Below are 25,732 nucleotides of genomic sequence, written 5' to 3'. Positions count from 1 at the left end.
TTTTGGATATACGGTTGTAGGAGATGGTTTCTGTGTATTTTTATTTATTTTTTATTTATTTTAGGAGTGGGGGTGAGTTTTAAATGAATTAAGAATGTTTCAATAAAGCAAGACCAAAAGTCAAAGTCTCTCTCTCTCTCTCTCTCTCTCTCTCTGTCTCTCACTCCCTCTCCCCTCTCTCTCTCTCTCTCTCTCTCTGTCTCTCACTCCCTCTCTCTCTCTCTCTCTCTCTCTCTCTGTCTCTCTCTCTCTCTCTCTCTCTCTCTCTCTCTCTCTCTCTCTCTCTCTCTCTCTCTCTCTCTCTCTCTCTCTCTCTCTCTCTCTCTCTCTCTCCCTCTCTCTCTCCCTCTCTCTCCCCTCTCTCCCTCTCTCTCTCTCTCTCTCTCTCTCTCTCTCTCTCTCTCTCTCTCTCTCTCTCTCTCTCTCTCTCTCAAGCCAGTGAAATAGATAATAAACAAAAGTGAAATATTATTATTATTATTATTATTATTATAAATAAACAAAAAAAGAGTACATTAAACATTACACTCACAAAAGTTCCAAAAGTTAAAGACATCTTTCTCTCTCTTTCCTCGTCTCCCTCAATCTCTTATCTTTTTTATCTGTGTGCTTGTTATTCTTAAACTATTCTCGCTAACTCTGTCTCTGTGTGTAGGATGAAGGAGAGGGACAAAAAGCAAGCAGTTCAAATGATGGAGGATGAGAAAGAGAGGAAAGTTCTGCAGGTACTATAATGACTTGGATTTATTTAGTGCTTTTCTAAGTGTTTTTCACTACCAACGTGTAGTGTCTTACCTGGGTGAAGTATAGCAGCCATTTTGTACCCAAACCCTAACCACACATCATGTCTGATCCCAAACTCCTCATCCTCCTCTTCTTCCTCTCCCCCTGTGTCTTCCTCAGCTCAAGCTGGAGCAGACCGAGGGGGAACTGCAGAGCCTGTCTGCTGAGTTCCAGGGTCTGAGGAGCTCCCTGGCCCAGAGAGACACACATGCCCTGCAGCTACGGGATACCATCACCACCCTCACACACAGACTCAACATGGCACAGAGGAAAGAGGTGAGCCTGGCACCACCCTTACACACCATCACCACCCTCACACACAGACTCAACATGGCACAGAGGAAAGAGGTGAGCCTGGCACCACCCTTACACACCATCACCACCCTCACACACAGACTCAACATGGCACAGAGGAAAGAGGTGAGCCTGGCACCACCCTTACACACCATCACCACCCTCACACACAGACTCAACATGGCACAGAGGAAAGAGGTGAGCCTGGCACCACCCTTACACACCATCACCACCCTCACACACAGGCTGAATACAGCACAGAGCAAACAGGCGAGACTGGCACCACCCTTACACACCATCACCACCCTCACACACAGGCTGAGTACAGCACAGAGCAAACAGGCGAGACTGGCACCACCCTTACACACCATCACCACCCTCACACACAGGCTGAGTACAGCACAGAGCAAACAGGCGAGACTGGCACCACCCTTACACACCATCACCACCCTCACACACAGGCTGAGTACAGCACAGAGCAAACAGGCGAGACTGGCACCACCCTTACACACCATCACCACCCTCACACACAGGCTGAGTACAGCACAGAGCAAACAGGCGAGACTGGCACCACCCAGAGAGGGATAAGTCCAGTTAATAAGAGGATGTAAGGGATTGGGAGGGGAAAGAACAGAAGACAATGCAACAGGAACATGGCAGTACACATTGCTGTCCCTTGTCCTTACCAGTCATCTAATACAAACACTGCTGTTGAGTTTATTTGAACCAAAATTGCAAACGTTGCTGGTTAGAAGAATAGGGATGGGAAGTTGGATAGGGAGTGGTGAGGGTGATTAAAGACAATGCAACAGGAAAGTACCCATTGTCCCATGGCCTCACCAGTCATCTAACAAAACCATGTTTTATTTTTATTTAAGTCATTTAGCAGACGCTCTTATCCAGAGCGACTTACAAATTGGTGCATTCACCTTATGACATCCAGTGGAACAGCCACTTTACAATGGTGCGTCTAAATCTTTTAAGGGGGGTGAGAAGGATTACTTTATCCTATCCTAGGTATTCCTTAAAGAGGTGGGGTTTCAGGTGTCTCCGGAAGGTGGTGATTGACTCCGCTGTCCTGGCGTCGTGAGGGAGTGTGTTCCACCATTGGGGAGCCAGAGAAGCAAACAGTTTTGACTGGGCTGAGCGGGAACTGTACTTCCTCAGTGGTAGGGAGGCGAGCAGGCCAGAGGTGGATGAACGCAGTGCCCTTGTTTGGGTGTAGGGCCTGATCAGAGCCTGGAGGTACTGAGGTGCCGTTCCACTCACAGCTCCGTAGGCAAGCACCATGGTCTTGTAGCGGATGCGAGCTTCAACTGGAAGCCAGTGGAGAGAGCGGAGGAGCGGGGTGACGTGAGAGAACTTGGGAAGGTTGAACACCAGACGGGCTGCGGCATTCTGGATGAGTTGTAGGGGTTTAATGGCACAGGCAGGGAGCCCAGCCAACAGCGAGTTGCATTAATCCAGACGGGATGTTCTTGTTGTTGAGCTGTCATGGCATCCCACTCTCACCCTCCTCTCATCTTTCCTATCAGGCGGAGAGCGAGGCCTCCCTGGCTGAGATGTGGGGCCTGCGGGAGTGTCAGGGGGCCAGCGAGCGTGGTGCTGAGGGCCTGAAGGAAGAGCTGTGTGCTCTGGTGGCCCAGAGGGACCAGGGCCAGGCAGAGCTGCACCAGGCCAGGCTCCAGGCGGCACAGCTCACCCTGCAGCTAGCTGACGCCAACCTGACTCTGAGGGAGGGCAGAGCACACTGGGCCCAGGAGAGACAGAGCCTGCAGCATACCACTTCGGTAGGACACACCACCGCAGACAGTAATAATCATATGGATGGACCTAATCATATGAATTGGATTACTCAAGTAGTCATTCACCTTGAATGCAAGTAGCAGAATGTCTTAGCAGCAAAATAACATATCAACATTCTTTTGACTGTGTGGTAGTCTAGCAGCAGGTAGCCTTGTGGTTAAAAGTGTTGGGCCAGCTACCGAAACGTCGCTGGTTCGAATTACTACTAGGTGAAAAATCTGTCGATGTGCCCTTGAGAAAGGCACTTAAACCCTAGTTGGTCCTGTAAGTCGCTCTGGATAAGAGCATATGCTAAATGACTAAATGTTAACGGTATGTTTATCACCCTGGCAGAAGGACAGAGAGCGTCTGGAGAAGCTGAATGGAGAGATGCAGCGGATTGAGGAGAAGCTTCAGGAGGAGAGGATGGAGAGAGAGAAGGTGGAAGTAGAGCTGGGAAGAGAGAAGGACTGTAACCGGGTAAAGAGCAACACCTACTCTACCACATGGAAATCAACATTTACAGATATGACTAGATACACCAACCAACTTGGAAATCAAAATCAACTCTCTATACACACCAGTGGAGGCTGCTGAGGGGAGGATGGCTCATAATACTGGCCGAAATTGAGTAAATGAAATGATATCAAACACATGAAACACCTAAAAACGTGTTTGATACCATTCCATTGACTCCATTCCGGACATTATTGTGAGCTATCCTCCCATCAGCAGCCTCCACTGATACTGAAATGTGTCCTCTATAGTACTTGCAGCTCCAAGATTGTGGGTTTGATTCCGATAAAATACTTTATTTTGGGTTATTATATATTTCTGTCAACATGCTGAAACCTTCAAACTGGAAAAACTAGTCTCTTTGATTACTTATGATGTGCTGTGCTGCTGATCAGGCTGTGTATAGCAGTATATGACTCCTGTTATTGATGACTGCCTCTTGCAGGTGCAGCTGAGTGAGACACGCAGGGAGCTCCAGGAGCTGAAGGCCAGTCTGAGGGTGGCCCAGAAGGAGAAGGAAGAGCTGCTGCTGGAGAAACAGGCAGGACCCCTTCTCTACACCTGTCCAACACTTCAACCACCATTTCCCTTTCCCACTGTCCACATACATTCACATTTGTCAATCAACTGCTATCCCCTACCCACTACTCCAGACGCTCTCTGTCCTTCTGCCATGGGGAGGGAGACACGCGCCCACACACACGCACGCACACACACGCACTTACACACACACATACACAGAGAAATAATCATTCCTATGTGTCTAGAGGTGTAGAGGCTAGGGATTATGTTGGGATAACAGTTGTGTGTGTAGATGAGTGTCTGACAGGTCTCTGCTCTCCTCAGTACAGGACCTGATGGAGTACATGTGTCAGGTGGAACAGAGGATGGAGGCTGTGGCAGACGCCAGGTGGAGCGCTGCAGTGTTCGCCCCCACCAGTGAGCGGACACACCCACACTAAAACATTGTGGACCCGCCCTAACACTGAGCTGTATGTACAGCACTACAGCAGTGCTCATTTGATCTGTGGGCTGTCACAACGAGATTCTATTTCTACACCAAATAGAATCTGAGATTAATTCAACCTATCATGAGGTAGATACGGAGACTAGAGCCAGGAGTTTTTCCCCTCCAGGGAGAACTCCTGACCCTTGCCGTGCTCTGTTGATCACTTAACACTGCTGTTTTCCACTCTGTGTGTCTGACAGGTCTCCCTGACAGTTCTCTGTCTGACTCTGAGGATAAAAACCCTGAGGCCCTGCAGCCCCCTCGCCAGCCCTCTCTGTCCTCCCGCCCTCTGGCCCATTACAGCCTGTGTGACCCCCAGGCCCAGCCTGACTCCCTGCTCCCCTCCACCCCCCCTTCCTCCCCCAGGGATATGTCACGGCCCCTCTCCCGAGGGGGCGTAGTCATCAGCCAGCCCGCCCCCCTTTCGTTGCCAAGGCAATCAGGAGATACCCTGACACACAGCTCTGATTCGGTAAGAGACGGTATCAGATGCTCTTACACGCGCACACACACACACACACACACACACACACACACACACACACACACACACACACACACACACACACACACACACACACACACACACACACACACACACACACACACACATATACAAACACACACACACTCATTCTGGGCTCATATCCTGTACAAATAGCCTGGCTGTTTCCTTAGGCTTATAGCCTGGTGATAACATGACTTATCTTCTTTTGACTGTGACTCATTTGGTTTAGTTGTTATCATGTGAAGGTAATTAGGCCTGCCTGTGCACTATTGCATTATTGTACTATTACACTATTATGGCTTATAGCACTATTATGGCTTATTACACTATTGTGGCTTATTATACTATCATATACTATTATACTATTATGGCTTATTACACTATTATAGCATATTACATTGACTTATTGCACTATTATGGCCTATTGCACTAAAGCTTATTACACTATTATGGCTTATTACACTATTGTGGCTTATTACACTATTATGACTTATTACACTATTGTGGCTTATTACACTATTGTGGCTTATTACACTATTATGACTTATTACACTATTGTGGTTTATTACACGACTATGGCTTATTACACTATAATGACTTATTACACTATTATGGCTTATTACACTATTATGGTTTATTACACTATAATGACTTATTACACTATTATGGTTTATTACACTATTATGGCTTATTACACTATTATGGCTTATTACACTATAATGACTTACTACACTATTATGGTTTATTACACTATTATGGCTTATTGCCGGACATGTATATGATTATTACATGTGTGCCTTGCTGCTCTCTCTCTATTTGTGTGTGTGTGTGTGTGTGTGTGTGTGTGCAGGAGGAGGAGGGTGACACAGCCCTATGTGGAGGACACAGCTCTGGAGACGAGACAGCTCTGCTGCTGCCTGAGACCACTGTCCTCAGGTAACACACACACACACAGTCCTGTCATTCTCCCCCCCACACACAGTCCTGTCATTCTCCCCCCCCACACACACACACAGTCCTGTCATTCTCCCCCACACACACACAGTCCTGTCATTCTCATCACACACACACACACACCCACTGTACTGTCATTCTCCACACACACACACACACACACACACACACACACACACACACACACACACACACACACACACACACACACACACACACACACACACACACAGTCCTATCATTCTCTCCCCCCACACACAGTCCTGTCATTCTCCCCCCCACACACACACAGTCCTGACATTCTCATCACACACACACACCCACTGTACTGTCATTCTCCAAACACAAACACACACACACACACACACACACACACACACACACACACACACACACACACACACACACACACACACACACACACACACACACACACACACACACACTGTCATTCTCCAAACACACACACACACACAGGGATGGTATTTACGATGATAGGCTGAGTATGGCTCGCAGAGATGGAAGTTTTCAATATCAGGTCGTAAAAGAAGTTGAATGAGGGTGAGGAGGAGGAGGAGAAAGAGATGGTGTAAGACAGTGTAAGGCACAGTGAGTGACGCAAGGAGGGAGTGAGGGAGGGGATAAGGGAGAACAAGGGGACAGAATCGTTGACAGTAGGCTGTAGCAATGATTTGTCTACAGTCTAGTACCGCAGTCACGGGCCAATTTTCAGCATCATTAAAGCACTCTCCCACCCTTTCCTCTATATTTCTCCCTCCCTCCATCTCTCACCTCTTTCATTTCATATTACATTCCTTTTCTACAGTTCTGCCGTGCCTTGACTCCACCACACATTTAGCAATTGTGCCGATAAAGATAAAGATTTGATTGATGGATTGTTCACCACCTTTCCTTTCTTGGTTGTTCCCTGTGATCCAGTGACCTGGCTGATACCTCTCAGTGGTAGAATGGCGATGCAGGATCAGATCTACACCAGCACTGGCTGTTTGGCCATTCAGCACACAAGCACACACACTACAACTCACCTCTACTCTTGACAAACTATGTTAATATGCAATTTGCTTTTACATTTTATATGAACTCTTTGTTTGATGTATGACTATAAGGCTGTTGTGTTGCCCCCATTATACTTAACCTGGTGTTAAGAATGACATAATACCTGTCGTAATAGCTGAAATCGTAGTTACGACCTGACATTGGACTGTTATAAAGTGTAAAACATTTGACATTTTAAAGGGTTAATTCGATTTGAAATAGTAATGTTTTATAACAGGGTTATTTCAGTTGCAGGAGGAGTTGATGTTGTGAGCTTTATGGATTGTGTCACTTTATGAGACATCATGACTGGTCACTAATTAACATAAGTCAGTTATTGAAGGCTCCCTCTCTGATTTCAGTCGAGCCAGAAACAAATACTGTATAATTGTTTCAACGTCTCGTCTCCTAGAAAAGAACGATGAAAAACATTGCATTTATTTGTTACAGTATATTCATAGTAGTCTGGTTGAGTCAGTCTGGTTGATTAGGCTGCATTCACAGTTCTCTCCATTTCAAATCTAAAAGTTGCTTTTAATTTTTCTGTCTGCGCAGCAAACTTTTACCTCTTCAGAATACTGTAATTATAGTTATTGAAACACACTACAACTATATTAGAAGAATAATTGTAAAGTACTGACACATAACATGATTTTCCTCATATTCAAACCTAAGATTTTATATTATAAGCACTTTCTGTTCTTCATTATTATTTGATTCTTGCTTTATTAATGCTGTCCTAGTGCTAGTTGAGAGGATAATTACAGACAGAGAAGCATCTGAAATGGGGAAAACGGTTGGGGGAAGTTTGGTTATAGAGAGATTAATCAAGATGAATGGTAGAGCAGAATGGTAGTTAGAGTGGTCGGAGTGACATTTTAATGTTCTCTCATGTTTTTATTAATCTCATAATATATTCTATCCTCATCTACATAAAGCTATTGCTCCTGCAGGCTGGTAGCTGTAGAGTCCCTGCAATAAGAGCATACATCATACCACATTTGAACCTTAAATCAGTGTTTGGTTTTAAAGCTAAATCAATGTATTTGTTATAGAAGAAGTATTTCTAGATGATCAGTTTTATTAGACTAGACGTACTGTACATGGTTATGCTTAAAGCTCTGCTTTAGAGTGATGCAGTTCTACATTTGTGCCTAAATAACAAATTGGGAAATGAATAGTCTCTTCTTCAGCCAAGCATCATCAGTCTGGCAAACAAGACTTGTAAACTAAGGAATCTCATGATAACATAATGTAATATATAGATACAGATGTTACAAGACTTGTAAACTAAGGAATCTCATGATAACATAATGTAATATATAGATACAGATGTTACAAGACTTGTAAACTAAGGAATCTCATGATAACATAATGTAATATATAGATACAGATGTTACAAGACTTGTAAACTAAGGAATCTCATGATAACATAATGTAATTTATAGATACAGATGTTACAAGACTTGTAAACTAAGGAATCTCATGATAACATAATGTAATTTATAGATACAGATGTTACAAGACTTGTAAACTAAGGAATCTCATGATAACATAATGTAATATATAGATACAGATGTTACAAGACTTGTAAACTAAGGAATCTCATGATAACATAATGTAATTTATAGATACAGATGTTACAAGACTTGTAAACTAAGGAATCTCATGATAACATAATGTAATTTATAGATACAGATGTTACAAGACTTGTAAACTAAGGAATCTCATGATAACATAATGTAATTTATAGATACAGATGTTACAAGACTTGTAAACTAAGGAATCTCATGATAACATAATATAATATATAGATACAGATGTTACAAGACTTGTAAACTAAGGAATCTCATGATAACATAATGTAATTTATAGATACAGATGTTACAAGACTTGTAAACTAAGGAATCTCATGATAACATAATGTAATTTATAGATACAGATGTTACAAGACTTGTAAACTAAGGAATCTCATGATAACATAATGTAATATATAGATACAGATGTTACAAGACTTGTAAACTAAGGAATCTCATGATAACATAATGTAATTTATAGATACAGATGTTACAAGACTTGTAAACTAAGGAATCTCATGATAACATAATGTAATTTATAGATACAGATGTTACAAGACTTGTAAACTAAGGAATCTCATGATAACAATGTAATATATAGATACAGATGTTACAAGACTTGTAAACTAAGGAATCTCATGATAACATAATGTAATTTATAGATACAGATGTTACAAGACTTGTAAACTAAGGAATCTCATGATAACATAATGTAATATATAGATACAGATGTTACAAGACTTGTAAACTAAGGAATCTCATGATAACATAATGTAATATATAGATACAGATGTTACAAGACTTGTAAACTAAGGAATCTCATGATAACATAATGTAATTTATAGATACAGATGTTACAAGACTTGTAAACTAAGGAATCTCATGATAACATAATGTAATATATAGATACAGATGTTACAAGACTTGTAAACTAAGGAATCTCATGATAACATAATGTAATATATAGATACAGATGTTACAAGACTTGTAAACTAAGGAATCTCATGATAACATAATGTAATATATAGATACAGATGTTACAAGACTTGTAAACTAAGGAATCTCATGATAACATAATGTAATATATAGATACAGATGTTACAAGACTTGTAAACTAAGGAATATCATGATAACATAATGTAATATATAGATACAGATGTTACAAGACTTTATGGATGGTTTGCCGGGAAAATATTATTAGTACTGGTTTAATAACACTATATTTTTCATGATTTTCAACCAATACTCAACTTTAGTTATATCGTAATGAAGTTATGTTCTGGTTTAGTTTAAGCTAATGACATTTGATAAGAAGAGAATACTAAAGCTAGGTCATTTAAAGGGGCAATCTGCCATTGTTGTTGTTTGAACTGCAGATTGCCCCCTTTAAGAAAGGATAAGGTGCTCGGGACACTTGTTGCTTGGTATATTTGTAATTTGTTCTATTTGCACCTGTTTTTTTACAGTAAGAGATGTTTTGGGGGCGACATTGCGATTTTATTTTTACACTTGGATACTCCTTATTAATCCAGTCTGTTATTATCATAATCATTACCATAGTGTTTTGTTTACTCTTTTATTTTTCTTTCTCTGATTTTCTTTCTAAAAGTAAATGTAACCTCTCACAACTATCTGATAAGGTTTGAAATGTTAGTCCAAAGGGTTGAGATATTGATTCTACTGTATAGGACATCACTGTGTTCCTTCACACAGAGGTGTAGCTGTAGTGAAAGTGTGACATCTGTCACATATACAGAGCCTTCAGAAAGTATTCATACCCCTTGACACCATTTTGTTGTGTTACAGTCTGGATTCAAAATGGATTAAATATATGTTTTCTCTCAACCATTTACACACAATATGCCATAACGAAAAAGTGAAACCATGCTTTTCTTTGCACATTTATTAAAAATAAAATACAGAAATGCACTGTAATTCAACTGTGATGGACATCATTGATAATTGAAGGCTGTGCTTCAGAGGGTTTTGGAGTACCCCTCTTCGTCTCTACACCCTTTCAGCTCTACCTCTAGTGTAATCTAGTACTACATCTCTATTAGCTACTGTGGGTGGGTGAATTTGACATCCTGGTATGTGCACCCAAAGTTGCGTAGCACTGAGATCTATCCTTTTTGTTGACGTCATTTTAGATTTCTGTGGGAGTTCTATTCTTTGTCTACTGTGAGCTACATTAGTGTATGCAGTAACTTCCTTCCAGGATACCTACCTACTCTCATTGCTATACGGCTCCAGTGGTTTGCTGGTGTGTATGATGTTTTGTTTGTGGAGGTCTTACCTATTTAAAAAATGTATATTCTTTGGTATTTATATATAGGGTCATTAAGCGTGTGGATTTGTTTCTGTAATAATCATTTAAAAAACAGATCTGTATCAATTGTCTAATGTGCCTGTTTTTTTTGATGGAAGATAAATATTCAAACATTTTGGGTTGCTTCCTTCAGGGTATGACATTTCTGATATTAATTTGCTAATCACATCTCATCTTCTCTTCTGAATATCTATCTCTATCTCCTCACTCTCTTCCATTCACTCACTCCCTCTCTTCTCTGACCTCAGACGACATTCTGCGTTCTTATCTTACCCTCCTGCCCCTCTTTACCTGCACCTCTCTCCTTCCCCAACTCCCCCTCTCCTTCATCTCCTCTCCTCTGCTCCCTCCAGCTCATGTCTGGGGTGACGGTAAGCTAATTATAAAATCAATGATGCCGGGCTGCCTAGTTTACAGCCTGCTCTAAAACCTTAACTGGGAAATCAGTGGTGGATTGATGTCTCCCTCACTCTTTATCTGTTTTAATTAGAAATGTAAAAGATATGAAGAGCCAGAGGCATCTTACTAGGATTCGTCTCAAATGGCACTTAGTTTCCTATATAGTGCACTACATTTAATCAGAGCTCTGGTTAAAAGCAGTGCACTATACAGGGAAATTGGTGCCATTTGGGATACAGACATAGGCTTTATGACCTCTGCCAGGCAGGCTGCCTGCCCCCCAGCTCTCTTTGCCTCTCTTACCCAAATCACTTTTTTTCTTCCACTTTATTTCTTGTTTAATTCTCCACCCCCCTTTTTTTCTTCCCTGATCCTTCCTAGTCTACCTTCCTCACTCGCCCTTGTCTGTGGAATATTCTCTCGTCTTTCTTACTTTCTCTATTACCCTTTTAAGAGCAGCTCTCTCTATCATTCCACTCTCTCTCCCGTCCTCCCTCTTCATGCTTGTCTCTTCCTATAGTGAAGGTTTGAAATTGATGATAACTGTTGAGGGTGAAAAACCCTCATTCTTATCTAGCTAGCTAAAGTTATGCTGCATCTAAAGTAAATCTGGCTACATCACAATGATGAAAAAAATAAGTTTGTCAGACCAATTATTTGCCTCCTTTTGAAATGTCATCGTGTTTGGTGTGACGTTGAATATAAACTCAGCAAAAAAAGAAACGTCCTCACTGTCAACTGCATTTATTTTCAGCAAACTTCATGTGGAAATATTTGTATGAACATAACAAGATTCAACAACTGAGACATAAACTGAACAAGTTCCACTGACATGTGACTAACAGAAATGGAATAATGTGTCCCTGAACAAAGGGGGGAATCAAAATCAAAAGTAAGAGTCAGTATCTGGTGTGGCCACCAGCTGCATTAAGTACTGCAGTGTATCTCCTCCTCACGGTCTACACCAGATGTGCCAGTTCTTACTGTGAGATGTTACCCCACTCTTCCACCAAGGTGCCTGCAAGTTCCCGGACATTTCTAGGGGGAATGGCCCTAGCCCTCACCCTTCGATCCAACAGGTCCCAGACGTGCTCAATGGGATTGCGATCCGGGCTCTTCGCTGGCCATGGTAGAACACTGACATTCCTGTCTTGCAGGAAATAACCCACAGAACGAGCAGTATGGCTGGTGGCATTGTCATGCTGGAGTGTCATGTTAGGATGAGCCTGCAGGAAGGGTACCACATGAGGGAGGAGGATGTCTCCCCTATAACGCACAGCGTTGAGATTGCCTGCAATGACAACAAGCTCAGTCCGATGATGCTGTGACACACTGCCCCAGACCATGACGGACCCTCCACCTCCAAATCGATCTTGCTCCATGGTACAGGCCTCGGTGTAACGCTCATTCCTTCGACGATGAACGTGAATCCGACCATCACCCCTGGTGAGACAAAACCGCAACTCATTAGTGAAGATCCCTTTTTGCCAGTCCTGTCTGGTCCAGCGACGGTGGGTGTTTCCATAGACAATGTTGTTGCCGGTAATGTCTGGTGAGGACCTGCCTTACAACAGGCCTACAAGCCCTCAGTCCAACCTCTCTCAGCCTATTGCGGACAGTCTGAGCACTGATGGAGGGATTGTGCGTTCCTGGTGTAACTCGGGCAGTTGTTGCCATCCTGTACCTGTCCCACAGGTGTGATGTTCGGACAATCAGCTGTCCGTTCTCTCTCCCTGTAGCATTGTCTTAGGCGTATCCCAGTACGGACATTGCAATTTATTGCCCTGGCCACACCTGCAGTCCTCATGCCTCCTTGCAGCATGCCTAAGGCATGTTCACGCAGATTAGCAGGAACCCTGGGCATCTTTCTTTTGGTGTTTTTCAGAGTCAGTAGAAAGGCCTGTTTAGTGCCCTAAGTTTTCATAACTGACCTTAATTGCCTATCGTCTGTGAGCTGTTAGTGTCTTAACGACCGTTCCACAGGTGCATGTTCATTAATTGTTTATGGTTCATTGAACAAGCATGGAAAGTTATTTGGATGTTTTTAAATTATCTTTGAAAGACATGGTCCTGAAAAAGTTTATATTCTCCTGAATAAGCATTTTAAGCCTTGAGACAATTGAGACATGGATTATGTATGTGTACCAATCAGAGGGTGAAGGGGCAAGGCAACATATTTAAGTGCCTTTGAACGGGGTATGGTAGTAGATGCCAGACGCACCGGTTTGAGTTTGTAAAGAACTGCAACGCTGCTGGGTTTTTAACTCTCAACAGTTTCCTGTGTGTTTCAAGAATAGTCCACCACCCAAAGGACACCCAGCCAACTTGACACAACTGTGGGAATAATTGGAGTCAACATGGGCCAGCATCCCTGTGGAACTCTACACAACCATGTCTGTATCAATTACTGATTTCACCTGCATTGCTACACTTTACACTTCAAAGTAAATCTCAGCTCTGTTAAATAAAAGTACACTCAAGAAAATATATTTTTTTAACATAGTGATCAAGAAATAACATTAAAACAGAGTAATATGTCTGTGTTCTGTGATTGTTTGGTGTGATGTTGATGGAATATTCTCCTAACCCTCAGAAAATTGGACACACATTTTCTTGCAACGTTCCAATAAAACATGTCTAGAACAATAATATTGAAGATTCTGAGAACATGGTAATCACATTCTGGGTAAATTGTGTTTGACATTAAGGGAATGGTATCTTGGAAACAGTCCTTGCACATCAATGGCACATTCCTATGAAAACATTAGACTCTTAAAGGGAAACATTTGTTGTTAGGTGGGTTACTGCCTACTTATATGTCTGGATGTCCTTATAGCCCCTAAATGTTTCATCACACACAGTCCCAAGTCATGACGTTTTCTCTCTTTATCACACACTCTGATCTAACTTTTGTTCCTTATGTCTGGTCTGGTCTGATGCTTCCATGCTGCTGGTCTGGTGCTACCATGCTGCTGGTCTGGTGCTACCATGCTGCTGGTCTGGTCTAGTGCTACCATGCTTCTGGTCTGGTGCTACCATCCTGCTGGTCTGGTGCTACCATACTGCTGGTCTGGTCTCGTGCTACCATTGCTGCTGGAATGGTGCTACCATGCTGCTGGTCTGGTGCTACCATGATGCTGGTCTGGTACAATGCTACCATGCTGCTTGTCTGGTGCTACCATGCTGCTGGTCTGGTCTGGTGCTACCATGCTGCTGGGCTGGTGCTACCATGCTGCTGGTCTGGTCTAGTGCTACCATGCTGCTGATCTGGTGCTACCATCCTGCTGGTCTGGTGCTACCATGCTGCTGGTCTGGTTTGGTGCTACCATGCTGCTGGTCTGGTGCTACCATGCTGCTGGTCTGGTCTAGTGATTCCATGCTACTGGTCTGGTCTGGTGCTACCATGCTGCTGGTCTGGCCTGGTGCTACCATGCTGCTGGGCTGGTGCTACCATGCTGTTGGGCTGGCGCTACCATGCTGCTGGTCTGGTCTGGTGCTACCATGCTGCTGATCTGGTCTGGTGCTACCATGCTGCTGGTCTGGTCTGGTGCTACCATGCTGCTGGTCTGGTGCTACCATGCTGCTGGTCCGGTCTGGTGCTACCGGTCTGGTGCTACCATGCTGCTGGTCTGGTATACTGCTACTGTGCTACTGGTCTGGTCTGGTGCTACCATACTGCTGGTCTGGTCTGGTGCTACCATGCTACTGGACTGGTCTGGTGCTACCATGCTACTGGTCTGGTTTGGTGCTACCATGTTGCTGGTCTGGTGCTACCTTACTGCTGGTCTGCTGCTGGTCTGGTCTAGTGCTACCATGCTGCTGGTCTGTTGCAACCATGCTGCTGGTCTGGTCTAGTAATTCCATGCTACTGGTCTGGTCTGGTGCTACCATGCTGCTGGTTTGGTATTGTGCTACCATGTTACTGGTCTGGTATGGTGCTACCATGCTACTGGTCTGGTCTGGTGCTACCATGCTACTGGTCTGGTCAGGTGCTACCATGCTACTGGTCTGGTCTGGTGCTACCATGCTACTGGTCTGGTCTGCAGCATGGTAGCACAGTAATTGACCTAATTACTGCTTGTAGGATTGGAAAGGTGGTGCCTGTGCAAACCCTGTCCCTGGGGGTTTCCATGGCAACGTGTTATTGGGTTTGCCTATATGGGGCAATTTAGTGGTTCCTTGTAAAGCAGCTATTTAGTGGTTCCTTGTAAAACAGCTATGGACCTTATTCTAATCCCCAGTCCCTCTTTATTGATCTGTATTTAATTATTGTTAATTATAGCAATCATATAATTGATAGAACCCCTGCCTCTCTCAGTTTATCACTCTCCTCTCTAGACTGCAACTGTTAATAAAAGCAACCGTATAGTGTACTGTAGTTTGAAGGACACTGTGTGTAGAAGCATGTACCTTCTCTGATATTATATTGCTGCCATATTAGAGGATTCGGATGATTCAAGGTAAACACCTTAACCCCCCTGCTGCTATATTAGATGATTCTGATGATTCTGATGATTAAAGGTAAACACCATACCCCCCTGCTGCCATATTAGATGATTCTGATGATTCTGATGATTAAAGGTAAACACCATAACCCCCCTGCTATATTAGATGATTCTGATGATTAAAGGTAAACACCTTAACCCCCCCCCTGCTATATTAGATGATTCTGATGATTCTGATGATTCAAGGTAAACACCTTAACCCCCCCCCCCCTGCTATATTAGATGATTCTGATGATTCTGATGATTAAAGGTAAACACCTTAACCCCTCCCCCTGCTATATTAGATGATTCTGATGATTCAAGGTAAACACCTTAACCCCCCTGCTATATTAGATGATTCTGATGATTAAAGGTAAACACCTTAACCCCCTGCTATATTAGATGATTCTGATGATTCTGATGATTAAAGGTAAACACCTTAACCCCCTGCTATATTAGATGATTCTGATGATTAAAGGTAAACACCTTAAACCCCCTGCTGCTATATTAGATGATTCTATATTAGATGATTCTGATGATTCAAGGTAAACACCTTAACCCCCCTGCTATATTAGATGATTCTGATGATTCTGATGATTCAAGGTAAACACCTTAACCCCCTGCTATATTAGATGATTCTGATGATTCTGATGATTCAAGGTAAACACCTTAACCCCCCTGCTATATTAGATGATTCTGATGATTCAAGGTAAACACCTTAACCCCCCTGCTATATTAGATGATTCTGATGATTCTGATGATTCAAGGTAAACACCTTAACCCCCTGCTATATTAGATGATTCTGATGATTCTGATGATTCAAGGTAAACACCTTAACCCCCCTGCTGCTATATTAGATGATTCTGATGATTCTGATGATTCAAGGTAAACACCTTAACCCCCCCTGCTATATTAGATGATTCTGATGATTAAAGGTAAACACCTTAACCCCCCTGCTGCTATATTAGATGATTCTGATGATTCTGATGATTCAAGGTAAACACCTTAACCCCCTGCTATATTAGATGATTCTGATGATTAAAGGTCAACACCTTAACCCCCGGTGCTCCAATTATAGGATCCACAGAGCTAGAGAGAAGGGAGCACACCACCCTCTTATATGATGTCCTTGTTTAGCAAGACCCACAGACAGAGATTTATTGTCTGTGATACCCACTGCTTCCATGTCTGTGTACCAAATGGCACCACATCTGCTCTATAGTCCACTGCTATGACCAGGGTCAAAAGTAGTGCACTATGTAGAGAGTAGGGTGCCATTTGCGATGCATATCATGACCTATTAAAGTGTCTGCTTCATCCTATTCTATGTGCGGGGTTTGTCTACATTGGCACTACTCGCTGGTTGGCCTGTGTAGCCACGGTGCAAGAGCGCCCTCTATTGTTGTTCACTGTGCTGAGATGTGATCACACTGAAATGATCTTGTACCCAGTGATCTTGTACCCAGTGGTCTTGTACCCAGTGGTCTTGTACCCAGTAGTCTTGTACCCAGGCTCACGGCTCACTGCTGGTGAAGGGGCGGGGCTATCATAAAAAAAAATGACCTGGTAATACATAATCGGAAGTGTAGTTTAAAACACATTCATAACAGTGTTGGAAGTAACATGTCATAACACAAGACACAAGACAAAACATTTTCCCATTCTGATTCGAGGCTATTCCCGTAATAGAATGGACATTAACCTTCTTCTGACAGTATAAAAAGGTTCGCCATTTTGGTAAGGGCAGTTGGTCAACTATGGTCAGCCAGGGCTGTGATGGGTATTGTAATTTAATAGGATCTCTATGGTTATTCCCTCCGAGATATAAGGAAACTACCAATTGTCCAAACATTCACTATAAACACAGATGAAAACAGAGTAAAAGTAACACAATAAAATAATCTGTTAATCTCACAAAAGTAATTTATTTATATGGCTTTTTCTTTGTATGAGTTGGTATGAACATAAAATTGGACAATACCTTGGCCGTGTTTTACAGAAAATAACACCTGCATCAGAACCATGTTGTGTAACAACATAACCTCAGTGTTGTGTTTGCATCATGAATGCCTGGCAGGGCAGACAGAGAGGAGCGGTGATGAGGTCATCAAACCTCGCTTCTCTGCTCCGCTCGGCGCTGTATGACATCACAGCACCATACAGAGAACATTCACCCAATGGCAGAGGAGACATGTTAAAGCATTAACACACACTCAAATCAGGTCAGGAGGCCCACATTCAGAGAGTACTGCACAGTAGGTCACTCTCTCTCTACTGCTGGGAGGCTGTCGCATTCCTGTTCATATTGCTTCACAGAGAGACTGCATACAAACCTCTGTACTGTAAGTAGCCAGCCAGCTGCACTATGACCAGCTGGTTACATATTGACTGAGACATTTTGGCAACAAAGACGATTGAGAAGAAATGAAATATGAGAACACAAAACGCTGAGAGAGAATATCATACAACCTTACAAAGACATGATGATATAATGGCTTTTAGTTGAGAAGGCAGTTGGTTTCTTGGATGCCAGCAGCACAGGTCAGGCATGGCAGAGCAGTGACAATGCTGCAGGCCAAATCTGGTCTGCGACAGGTTTGGTCTTTTCACACTAGCGAGCCAAGCCAAGCCAAACTGAGCTGTACAGAGCTGGCCTAGTTATGCACTCACCATAGTTGTTGGAACCGTGGACTGAAGGACAATGTGAAGTCAGCACAGTTTGGGTTAGGTTGTCATGATAGTGTGAAAAGGGTAACAGACTGGCATCCAGGCCATTTGTAGACTAGTCATATATATTCTATGTACACAGAGATAGGGGTTAACTGGACAGATCCAATTGACTGAGTCAAAAATACACACACATAAATATTGCCTGTTTCTAGCAAACATGCTAGGGTTTGGTCCTTACAGAGAAGCCCTGAGAAGTCTGTTTCCATGTCGTTGTCCATAACAGATCCTGGTTGCGTGTGTGTGGGTGTGTGTGTGTTTTTGTGTACGCAATATTGTCTGCTTGTGCACATCGTCAAATAGTAATTTAATGTGACAGACATCTGATGATTTCTGTTGAGATAAGATTGGCAGTGACGGTACTGTCAATATTGGACAATAAAGTTATATTGTATTGTAACTTTGCTAGCGTTGCCTGATTTAATATTGTTGTATTGTATTGTAACTTTGCTAGCGTTGCCTGATTTAATAGTGTTGTATTGTATTGTATTGTAACTTTGCTAGCGTTGCCTGATTTAATATTGTTGTATTGTATTGTAACTTTGCTAGCGTTGCCTGATTTAATATTGTTGTATTGTATTGTAACTTTGCTAGCGTTGCCTGATTTAATATTGTTGTATTGTATTGTAACTTTGCTAGCGTTGCCTGATTTAATATTGTTGTATTATATTGTAACTTTGCTAGCGTTGCCTGATTTAATATTGTTGTATTGTATTGTAACTTTGCTAGCGTTGCCTGATTTAATATTGTTGTATTGTATTGTAACTTTGCTAGCGTTGCCTGATTTAATATTGTTGTATTGTATTGTAACTTTGCTAGCGTTGCCTGATTTAATATTGTATTGTATTGTAACTTTGCTAGCATTGCCTGATTTAATATAGTTGGATTGTATTGTAACTTTGCTAGCGTTGCCTGATTTAATATTGTTGTATTGTATTGTATTGTAACTTTGCTAGCGTTGCCTGATTTAATATTGTTGTATTGTATTGTAACTTTGCTAGCGTTGCCTGATTTAATATTGTTGTATTGTATTGTATTGTAACTTTGCTAGCGTTGCCTGATTTAATATTGTTGTATTGTATTGTAACTTTGCTAGCGTTGCCTGATTTAATATTGTATTGTATTGTAACTTTGCTAGCGTTGCCTGATTTAATATTGTTGTATTGTAACTTTGCTAGCATTGCCTGATTTAATATTGTTGTATTGTATTGTATTGTAACTTTGCTAGCGTTGCCTGATTTAATATTGTTGTATTGTATTGTATTGTAACTTTGCTAGCGTTGCCTGATTTAATATTGTTGTATTGTATTGTAACTTTGCTAGCGTTGCCTGATTTAATATTGTTGTATTGTATTGTAACTTTGCTAGCGTTGCCTGATTTAATATTGTTGTATTGTATTGTAACTTTGCTAGCGTTGCCTGATTTAATATTGTTGTATTGTAACTTTGCTAGCGTTGCCTGATTTAATATTGTTGTATTGTATTGTAACTTTGCTAGCGTTGCCTGATTTAATATTGTTGTATTGTATTGTAACTTTGCTAGCGTTGCCTGATTTAATATTGTTGTATTGTATTGTAACTTTGCTAGCGTTGCCTGATTTAATATTGTTGTATTGTATTGTAACTTTGCTAGCGTTGCCTGATTTAATATTGTTGTATTGTATTGTAACTTTGCTAGCGTTGCCTGATTTAATATTGTTGTATTGTATTGTAACTTTGCTAGCGTTGCCTGATTTAATATTGTTGTATTGTATTGTAACTTTGCTAGCGTTGCCTGATTTAATATTGTTGTATTGTAACTTTGCTAGCATTGCCTGATTTAATATTGTTGTATTGTATTGTATTGTAACTTTGCTAGCATTGCCTGATTTAATATTGTTGTATTGTAACTTTGCTAGCGTTGCCTGATTTAATATTGTTGTATTGTATTGTATTGTAACTTTGCTAGCATTGCCTGATTTAATATTGTTGTATTGTATTGTATTGTAACTTTGCTAGCATTGCCTGATTTAATATTGTTGTATTGTATTGTATTGTAACTTTGCTAGCATTGCCTGATTTAATATTGTTGTATTGTATTGTATTGTAACTTTGCTAGCATTGCCTGATTTAATATTGTTGTATTGTATTGTATTGTAACTTTGCTAGCATTGCCTGATTTAATATTGTTGTATTGTATTGTATTGTAACTTTGCTAGCATTGCCTGATTTAATATTGTTGTATTGTATTGTAACTTTGCTAGCGTTGCCTGATTTAATATTGTTGTATTGTATTGTAACTTTGCTAGCGTTGCCTGATTTAATATTGTTGTATTGTATTGTAACTTTGCTAGCATTGCCTGATTTAATAAAGTTGGATTGTATTGTAACTTTGCTAGCGTTGCCTGATTTAAAAACAGGATATCAAAGTGCTACATATATGGACAAGTGTCAATCTCTGTCTAAGCACCCAAACCAATATGGCACATCTGTTATAGAGCCGAGATTTAGTGTGTGTATGTGTGTGTGTTTGTGTGTTTGTGTGTCTAATTTAGGCGTGAATATTTGATGTGTGTGTGAGCACTGGTTGGTGTCTAGGGTCACTGACTCTCTGTTTCTGAAAATGAGTTGCGAACTTTGGCACAAAGACACATGTCCAATTGGCAGCATAGTTTGTTGTGTTGAAAGAAAGCACATGGATTAATGCCAGTCCCCTGATAACAACAAATCACAACTTGAGTCACTCTAACACAAGTTAACATTACTGAATTGATTATCATCGACATCTATGGCGAGCAAAAGTGCCCAAAAAACACCAGTTGGAAAGGAGATTCAGCTAGCGGTATGCCGGTTCTGATTCTGATTCCAAATCTCTCTATATCGCCGCTGGAAAACTCCTCAAACACAAAACCTAATCTGAAGAAATCAAAACCAGGATTACAAACAAAGACTAATAATATAATGGTATATAGATATGCAGGGACTTATTCATAAATTGAAATAAAAATAAAAATAAAGAAAATAAAACAAGAAGAAATTAAAACATTTTTAAAAGCCCAACAAATTAATTAGCATTTTCAGTTTGGTTTCATTCTGTATTTCTTTTTGAGAAGTGTGCTTTGCTTGGCATCCGTATTTACTGTTCAGTTCATGCTGTCTGGTTTGGACATTCCTCTATATAGATACAAACAAGAAGATAGTAAAAAAATTGACATTTGCTTCGTCAAAGATAGTATTCTTGTCATCTTCTCTCTTCTCTATATCACGAGTCACAAGTCCAGACGGTTGCATCATGTGGTTTCTCCGTCTCTCGTTTTATTATAGTCTCACTGCATGGCACTTGTCAAGAACCTGCGAGTCAGGGAACCTGAGTTATAGTGTCTATACAGGCAACCATATGGCTCTGCTGTCCTGTCCTTCCCTGTCCTTTCCTTTCCTGCCCTTTCCTACGCTGTTCTGTTCTGTTCTGTCCTGTCCTTCCCTGTCCTGTCCTTTCCCGCCCTGTCCTATGCTGTTCTGTTCTGTCCTGTCCTTCCCTGTCCTGTCCTTTCCCGCCCTGTCCTATGCTGTTCTGTCCTATCCTTCCCTGTCCTTTCCTTCCTGCCCTGTCCTACGCTGTTCTGTCCTGTCCTGTCCTGTCCTGCCCTGTTCTGTCCTACGCTGTTCTGTCCTGCCCTGTCCTACGCTGTTCTGTTCTGTCCTGTCCTGTTCTGTCCTGTCCTGCTCTGCTCTGTCCTGCTCTGTCCTGTTCTGTGTGTGTGTGTTTGATTACGTCAGTTAGTGTGTGTGTTTGAGTGTAGAGTCTGCATATCTGTGATATCTCTCCTCCTCACTGCGCCCTCCCGGCATGGTTCTTCCTAGCCCCTTCGCTGCTACCCTCCAGAGCCCAGGATTCCCCCTCGCTGTCCGAGCCCCTGTCCCGATCCTCCTCCTCCCCATCATCATAGTCATCCTCATCTTCCTCCTCTGGGGAAGGCTCTGTCCTCCAGCTGTCCTCCTCGTCCTCAGCCTCAGTCTTCATGGTGGTGGGGGGCTTGGAGGAGGCTGGTGGAATGGGTGGAGGGGCAGGCGGTGGGGAGCTCTCTCCACTGCTCTCTGTTTGGTCCTCGAATGCTTCTGGGTTCTCTAACATCTCCCTGATCAGAGGAGGCATGGGGCCTGGGATCTCCATCTTCAGAGTGATGGCTCTCTCTGCCCCTGGATAGACAGGACAAAGAGAAAAGAGAAATGTTGGCATCATATCTGGAAAGTGATTCCTTTTGGCTCTGCCTCTCCTGTCTGTCCCCTTCCGTTCTGTACCTTCTCCAATTCCTGTATCCCAATCTTATTCTAACTGTCTTGTCAGAAAAATAATAAAATACGGAGAGAGAAAAAAGTCTACAACCCACCCTTGATGTTCAAGACAGTTTGGTCCAAATCTTAGCAAATCTTCAATGTGTGTCAAGACAGTTTGGTTAAAATCTTAGCATATCTTCAATGTGTGTCAAGACAGTTTGGTTCAAATCTTAGCAAATCTTCAATGTGTGTCAAGACAGTTTGGTTAAAATCTTAGCATATCTTCAATTGTGTGTCAAGACAGTTTGGTCCAAATCTTAGCATATCTTCAATGTGTGTCAAGACAGTTTGGTTCAAATCTTAGCATATCTTCAATGTGTGTCAAGACAGTTTGGTTCAAATCTTAGCATATCTTCAATGTGTGTCAAGACAGTTTGGTCCAAATCTTAGCATATCTTCAATGTGTGTCAAGACAGTTTGGTTCAAATCTTAGAATATCTTCAATGTGTGTCAAGACAGTTTGGTTCAAATCTTAGCATATCTTCAATGTGTGTCAAGACAGTTTGGTCCAAGTCTTAGCATGTCTTCAATGTGTGTCAAGACAGTGTTACAGGTGCTCTAATGGAGGATTCTCGACTCTAATCCACTGTACTAATACTGACCCTTAGTGCTGATGCCTCTGAGGTCAGTGATCTTCATCAGCATGCGCGGGAACATGTGGGGTTTGTTGGGGCGTCTGCGCCGTGCGTAGATCTTCAGGGCCTCCAGGAGGGGCTCCTGCAACTTGTCCACCTTCTGGGGCTCTTCCAGGTCCATACGGTCTGAGAGATGGACGGGGGAGAGGACAGAGTTATATACACAATACATGATAAACGGGACACATTCATCACAGTAGGATTTATGTAATTGCTGATTGATGTAATTGACGAAGTGTAAAGTATATTGTATCTAAACTATTTTATCTCCAAATTTCTACTGTTATTGTAACTGAGTGAGGAAGTTATCCCGGGCTAACATCTCACAGACATTTAGCTCTGTATGTGCTCTTAACATTGTATTGACTGGCAGTAAAATCATGTTAATCCCCTCGGGGTGCAGTACCTCCAGAGATGAGGGAGATGGCGCTGAGGAGGCCCGTCTCTGTGTCATCCATCTCCAGAGGCAGCAGCTGGCCAGCAAAGGCAAACACCAGGTCTGTGAGCGGGCCGAAGCCTGCGTTGTGCATCTGGGTCCGGTTCAGGGTCAGCCCGTCTGAGAAGGTCATGGTGTCCTGCTCTGGAGTGTAGCGGGTGCAGATCCTCAACATCTAGGAGTGAGAGAGAGAGAGACACATATGAAATGTCTTCATTATTTTAGAACTTTGGTGAGTGTAATGTTTACTGTTAATTTTTTATTGATTATTTCACCTTTGTTTATTATCTATTTCACTTGCTTTGGCAATGTAAACATATGTTTCCCATGCCAATAAAGCCCTTAAATTGAATTGAGAGATAGAATTAGAAGAGAGAGAGAGAGAGAGAGAGAGAGAGAGAGAGAGAGAGAGAGAGAGAGAGAGAGGTGGGGGTGGGTGGTTGAAGACAGAGAAAGAGAGGGGGAAGTATACCATAAATAAAATTGATTATCTGCATACCACAGGAAGTGCATACCACAGGAAGTCTGATCCATATAGTAGGCTGTTTACAAGCATTTCGCTACACTCGCTACACTCGCATTAACATCTGCTAACCATGTGTATGTGACCAATTTGATTTGATTTGTTCTACATCTATTGTTCATAAAACATCAGCTATTCAACTATCCCTCCATGCAAAGTTATACTTGCAATGCCACCTCTATCCACTGAGAGGCACTGTCCTCTTATCATTACATTTACACATGGCTTTCTGAGTACCAGTTATTATATAATAGGAACCTTTCGACAGATCTCAACTATGACTGGTGAGACTTTATTTGATAACACAGAGGGGGTTGAGGGGATGGGAAGAACCAGGTAAGTACCAGGATATCCAGGCAGGCTGATTTGAGGAGGGTGATCTGGTCAGCGATGGTGAGGGTGGTGAAGCCGGGGAGGCGCTTGGCAAACTCCACGATCTTGATGATGCACTTGGTGGAAAGCTCACTGAACTTATCCCACAGCCCCAGGTCCAGCTGCACGCGTTGCTCTGCACTGGAGTTCTGGAGGACGGAGGAGATACAGAGAGATATATTATGAGCATGGTGGAGACACAGACAGGGTTAAAAGACAGGGTTAAAAGACAGGGTTCTTACTCAGCCAGCTCTCACAGTCTCACATCAGAATTAGACGTCTGTACATGTTTGTCAAATGTAACATTTCGAACTCTGAAATCTTCAAGTTAGGTATAAACTCCGAAGGGGTAAGGTAAGGGTTAAGGATAGGCTTAAAACTCAAATCTAAAAAACAACTTTCTATCGCAGGATTCAAACATGCACAAGAGGCAGATGCTTACGCCCATCCACCATCCACGTCCACAACACCTTAGCAAAACCAACACCTACTTGAAGGTAACAGCGCTCACTGTTGCCCCTAGTGGACGGTTTCTATGTAATCTCCCATCGTCCTCAGACATGGATGGACGTTGTATACTGACTTGTATCACAGAGGACCTGGCTGTCTGACTAGACATCAATCAGCTAGAATAATAATATAACTGACTGAACATCAGCCAACCAGGTAGAATGCTCTCACAGTCTTACTTTACACCAACCCATCACCTTACCCCTGTTCTCACACACTGACCATTGGAGAAATAAGATTTACCCTAAACTGGCCTTTTGAGTTGGGAAAGTATACATGTTCATAGCAGATTTGTGTCCGTATGTTCGAACAGAAATAGATGTGTGAGACTCTCACGGTGTGGTATTTGCCCAGCTGCAGCAGTGAGGGGAAGGTGTCTTGGTGGGCTTTGCTGACTTTGTTGACCAGCTCCTCCAGTTCTCCACTCAACTCATAACTCTCTGGCAACACCAACTCCTCCTTCACGTCTTTCTTCTTCTTGTTCCTGTCATTACGCACCGCTGAGGGGTGGGGAGGTGTGT

General features: G+C 42.3%; 3 protein-coding genes across 4 annotated transcripts in view; 1 reads left to right on the top strand and 2 right to left on the bottom strand.

Annotated features, from left to right (window-relative positions):
* Positions 1-9,065, top strand: part of LOC118372499 (calcium-binding and coiled-coil domain-containing protein 1-like) — a 31,433-nt gene extending 22,368 nt beyond the window's left edge. The window contains exons 7-15 of one of the 2 annotated variants that reach the window (XM_052484968.1): positions 656-725; positions 904-1,059; positions 2,613-2,867; positions 3,217-3,342; positions 3,824-3,919; positions 4,230-4,317; positions 4,588-4,859; positions 5,746-5,831; positions 6,789-9,065. In XM_052484968.1, coding sequence (XP_052340928.1) covers positions 656-725; positions 904-1,059; positions 2,613-2,867; positions 3,217-3,342; positions 3,824-3,919; positions 4,230-4,317; positions 4,588-4,859; positions 5,746-5,831; positions 6,789-6,816 — 1,177 coding nt within the window. In that variant the 3' untranslated portion in view covers positions 6,817-9,065. Of the gene's footprint in view, positions 1-655; positions 726-903; positions 1,060-2,612; positions 2,868-3,216; positions 3,343-3,823; positions 3,920-4,229; positions 4,371-4,587; positions 4,860-5,745; positions 5,832-6,788 lie in introns of those variants that run through there. The other variant, XM_052484969.1, reaches the window with a different exon arrangement.
* An 8,534-nt stretch (positions 9,066-17,599) lies between these two features.
* Positions 17,600-21,054, bottom strand: LOC127912984 (uncharacterized). Its single transcript, XM_052484188.1, has 3 exons — positions 21,037-21,054; positions 19,656-20,225; positions 17,600-19,246 (listed from the first exon to the last, which is right to left on the bottom strand). Exons 1-3 carry the CDS (start codon positions 21,052-21,054, stop codon positions 18,887-18,889), a joined length of 948 nt encoding a protein of 315 aa, XP_052340148.1. The 3' UTR covers positions 17,600-18,886.
* The window catches only part of LOC118372498 (retinoic acid receptor gamma-A-like), a 61,263-nt gene continuing 55,755 nt past the window's right edge, over positions 20,225-25,732 (bottom strand). The window contains exons 4-8 of the mRNA XM_052484967.1: positions 25,548-25,711; positions 24,674-24,850; positions 23,777-23,981; positions 23,338-23,496; positions 20,225-22,597 (exon numbers count right to left, since the gene is read on the bottom strand). Coding sequence (XP_052340927.1) covers positions 22,230-22,597; positions 23,338-23,496; positions 23,777-23,981; positions 24,674-24,850; positions 25,548-25,711 — 1,073 coding nt within the window. The 3' untranslated portion in view covers positions 20,225-22,229. The remainder of the gene's footprint in view (positions 22,598-23,337; positions 23,497-23,776; positions 23,982-24,673; positions 24,851-25,547; positions 25,712-25,732) is intronic.

This window comes from Oncorhynchus keta, chromosome 28 (assembly GCF_023373465.1).
Source record: "Oncorhynchus keta strain PuntledgeMale-10-30-2019 chromosome 28, Oket_V2, whole genome shotgun sequence".
Classification (NCBI taxonomy): domain Eukaryota; kingdom Metazoa; phylum Chordata; class Actinopteri; order Salmoniformes; family Salmonidae; genus Oncorhynchus; species Oncorhynchus keta.
This window is presented reverse-complemented; position numbering and strand designations above follow the sequence as displayed.

Excerpts from the sequence above, each read along its gene's own strand:
- LOC127912984 (XM_052484188.1), bottom strand. Across the intron at positions 19,247-19,655 it reads ATACAACAATATTAAATCAG|GCAACGCTAGCAAAGTTACA; the intron begins GCAACGCTAGCA and ends ATATTAAATCAG.